At 35.1% G+C, this 2,945-nt stretch overlaps 1 protein-coding gene across 1 annotated transcript; it reads right to left on the reverse strand.

Moving 5' to 3' along the window:
* Positions 1 to 1,471: 1,471 nt before the first annotated feature.
* Positions 1,472 to 2,736, reverse strand: LOC110897601. Its single transcript, XM_022144366.2, has 2 exons — positions 2,318 to 2,736; positions 1,472 to 1,793 (listed from the first exon to the last, which is right to left on the reverse strand). Exons 1-2 carry the CDS (start codon positions 2,654 to 2,656, stop codon positions 1,704 to 1,706), a joined length of 429 nt encoding a protein of 142 aa, XP_022000058.1. The 5' UTR covers positions 2,657 to 2,736; the 3' UTR covers positions 1,472 to 1,703.
* Positions 2,737 to 2,945: the final 209 nt, after the last annotated feature.

Consider the following 2,945-nt stretch of genomic DNA (forward strand, 5'->3'; position numbering starts at 1 on the left):
ACATCAGGTGCGACCGCTGCGGGATAAAACCGGAATCAACTGATCACGTTTTTGCGGATTGCTTGTTCGCTAAAAGCATTTGGTGGAATGTGTTCGTTTGGTTAAAAATTCCTTTTCCTCGTGATTGCTCCTCGCTCCGTGCTATTGTGAAAGCCCTGTCGGATAGTCCGGGTGATAAGATCTGGAAGAGATTGGTCCTCATGGTGGCCATGGCTACTACCTGGAGAGTGTGGCATGCTAGAAACGCGAAAACTTTTGAAGGCACTTTCATTCCCATTGTGAAGACTGTGGACTTCATTAAGGAAGATACCTTCATCTGGCTCAAACTTCGGTCAAAACTCCCTCCGCTGACTTGGGACAAATGGCTTATGTTCGATGTAGTTGATCTTTTGTAATCTGTGTTTCTTGTTTTTCTGGGGTTGTACTTTTTCCAGTTTCTTGCTGGTTCTATATATATACATATATAGAGTTTTGGCCGTTCAAAAAAAAAAATCAAAACAAAAGGCCGAAAGCTCATAAGAGGATCCAATCTTTTTAACTAAATCCAACACTCATCTAAAAATAGTAAAGCTTTAGTTTTGACTAATTTATTGTCTATTACTAATTTTTTTTTAATTAATATTAAGGAACCTATTTTTTCTACTTGTATAGAGCTCTTAAAGACCCTGAATTCTTTACTAACTGAAGACCCTAAATTCTTACTGACTGCCATGTACATGATCTCATATTGTCAAAGATGAGGTTTAAACCTTACATAAGAATCTATTTTCCTACAAAGAGGAAACATATTGTTTTCAGTTGAAAAATAAAGATGATTTATACACTATAATTTTATTCGTTAGGCTATGCTTTTTTATCAAATTGCTCACCTCTTTGTGCGGCCCTTACTAGTTTGGGATTCGTGACATGCTATAAAAACAGATCGTGTTTGGGGCCTTTGGGCTAATCTGTTTAATTAAACAGATTGTGTTTGATTAACTTGTTTACATTGACCCGCCAACCCGTTTAATCCATTTATGACAACCCATCAACCCGGTTAACACGTTTACAAGTTGAATACTACTCGACAACTTGTTCGATAAACGGGTTGTTTTTAGGGTTACATGTTTGTTAAAACAGAACGTGTTCGGATTAACCTATTTACTTACATTGGTCGATCCACAACCTGTTTAACATGTTTAATCAAAATTGTGTAACCCTTTTTGTTCAACCCTGAACCCACCAACTTAATTACTACTCTTAAAACCGTTTCACACACTTAGATAAATAGATTAAACGGACCGTGTTTGGGTTACATAATTTTAAGTACGTTTAGGTCCGCAAAATTCTCTAGACACAAATATAGGTCGTGCTCAGGTTAAACAATTTAATCCACCAACCCAAAAACCGTCAACCCAACATCATTAACATCCTAAATATACCTTTGTCCTAAATGTAAATCTTATGAAACTTGAAGATGGCCAGTTAAATATGATTGCAAATGTACAAGCATAAGATGGATATACCTTTATTCAAGTAATTTAATAAAAGAATAGAAAACAATAAGTATTCTATCACACACAAGAAATAAGTAACAATTAGGGATTCCGTCCTACCGTCCTATGAATATATGTGAAAATAAAATCTCATATTTTTGGATACTTTATGACGAAATCCCTAATTATCTCCACACGATTATCAACATCATCAGCAAAAATGTTGATTTAGATTGTGTCACTTAGCAAGCGTTTATGCCGGTTATACTGCTTCTCCATGAACACCTTCGACGCTCCATCAAGAGTTCTTTGCCATGTCTAAAATAAAAATACATAATTAGCGCATAAACGACAACCAAATTAGAAATGCATAATTAGCGCATAAACGACAACCAAATTAGAAATGCATAATTAGGGCATAATCAATGATCAAATTCAAATGAAGTTTGATTGATTTAATGCATAATTAGGGCTAAAAACAACAATTAGATTGATTAAACACATACATAACAATTATCAAGCTTAGATCTCAAATGAACTTCGTCGATTAACTTCAGCATAATTACCGCATAAACAACAATCATATCGACTAAACCCTAGCCTAAACAAAAACACAACAGCAATGATCAAATGCAGATGAAGTTTGGCTAATTAGGGCATAAACGACAATCAAATCGACTGAACCCTAACTTCAAGTAACACAAACACCATAGCAGTTAACAGATTCAGATCTCAAAGTTTGATTAATTAGGGCATAAACAACAATCTAATTGACTAAATCAAACATGCAACAGCAATAACTGATTCATTCACAGAAATCTCAATCGATTTACACAACGTACCTTCTCGATTGTTCCAAAAAAGGATCTCTTCCTGAAATTCCTAGCCCTAAAATTCACTCTCCCGACCTTCAACTGCCTAACAAACGCAGCCGCACCTGAAGATCTGCGAGCAGACGCTACAGGAACCAGCAACGACTTCCGTTCAGCTAAGATACCTTCAGAGCTTTCACGGCGAGTCACCGGCACTGTTGATTGAGCTGATCTCTTTTGTCGTTTCAACGATTTTTTGGGAGAATCGAGTTCGGCGAATTTGCTGAGGAGTTGGTCGGAGGAAGCCTTGGTGATGTGTTGGACGGTGGTTGTAGATGTTGGTGGAGTAATACTAATGGTGGTGGCCATTGCTGGTGGTGGAGATTGAAGAAGAAGATAGAGAAGAAGATTAGTGGAAGAAAGTGTGTGTGATTTGAAAGGTTTATGAGGAGGGAATGAATGGACCGTTGAAAAACTTAAAATATGGAAATAGAGCCGTTAGATAGATACCACATGAGACTGTATTATTATTATTATTATTATTATTATTATTATTATTATTATTATTATTATTATTATTATTATTATTATTATTATTATTATTATTATTATTATTATTATTATTATTATTATTATTATTATTATTATTATTATTATT

The sequence above is a fragment of the Helianthus annuus genome, chromosome 13, assembly GCF_002127325.2.
Source record: "Helianthus annuus cultivar XRQ/B chromosome 13, HanXRQr2.0-SUNRISE, whole genome shotgun sequence".
In the NCBI taxonomy this organism is placed as follows: domain Eukaryota; kingdom Viridiplantae; phylum Streptophyta; class Magnoliopsida; order Asterales; family Asteraceae; genus Helianthus; species Helianthus annuus.

Bases quoted from the DNA above. Each gene is read 5' to 3' on its own strand.
- LOC110897601 (XM_022144366.2), bottom strand. From the start codon at position 2,656: ATGGCCACCACCATTAGTATTACTCCACCAACATCTACAACCACCGTC. The intron at 1,794-2,317 runs GTACGTTGTGTA...TTTTTATTTTAG, and splicing joins TTTTTGGAACAATCGAGAAG to ACATGGCAAAGAACTCTTGA.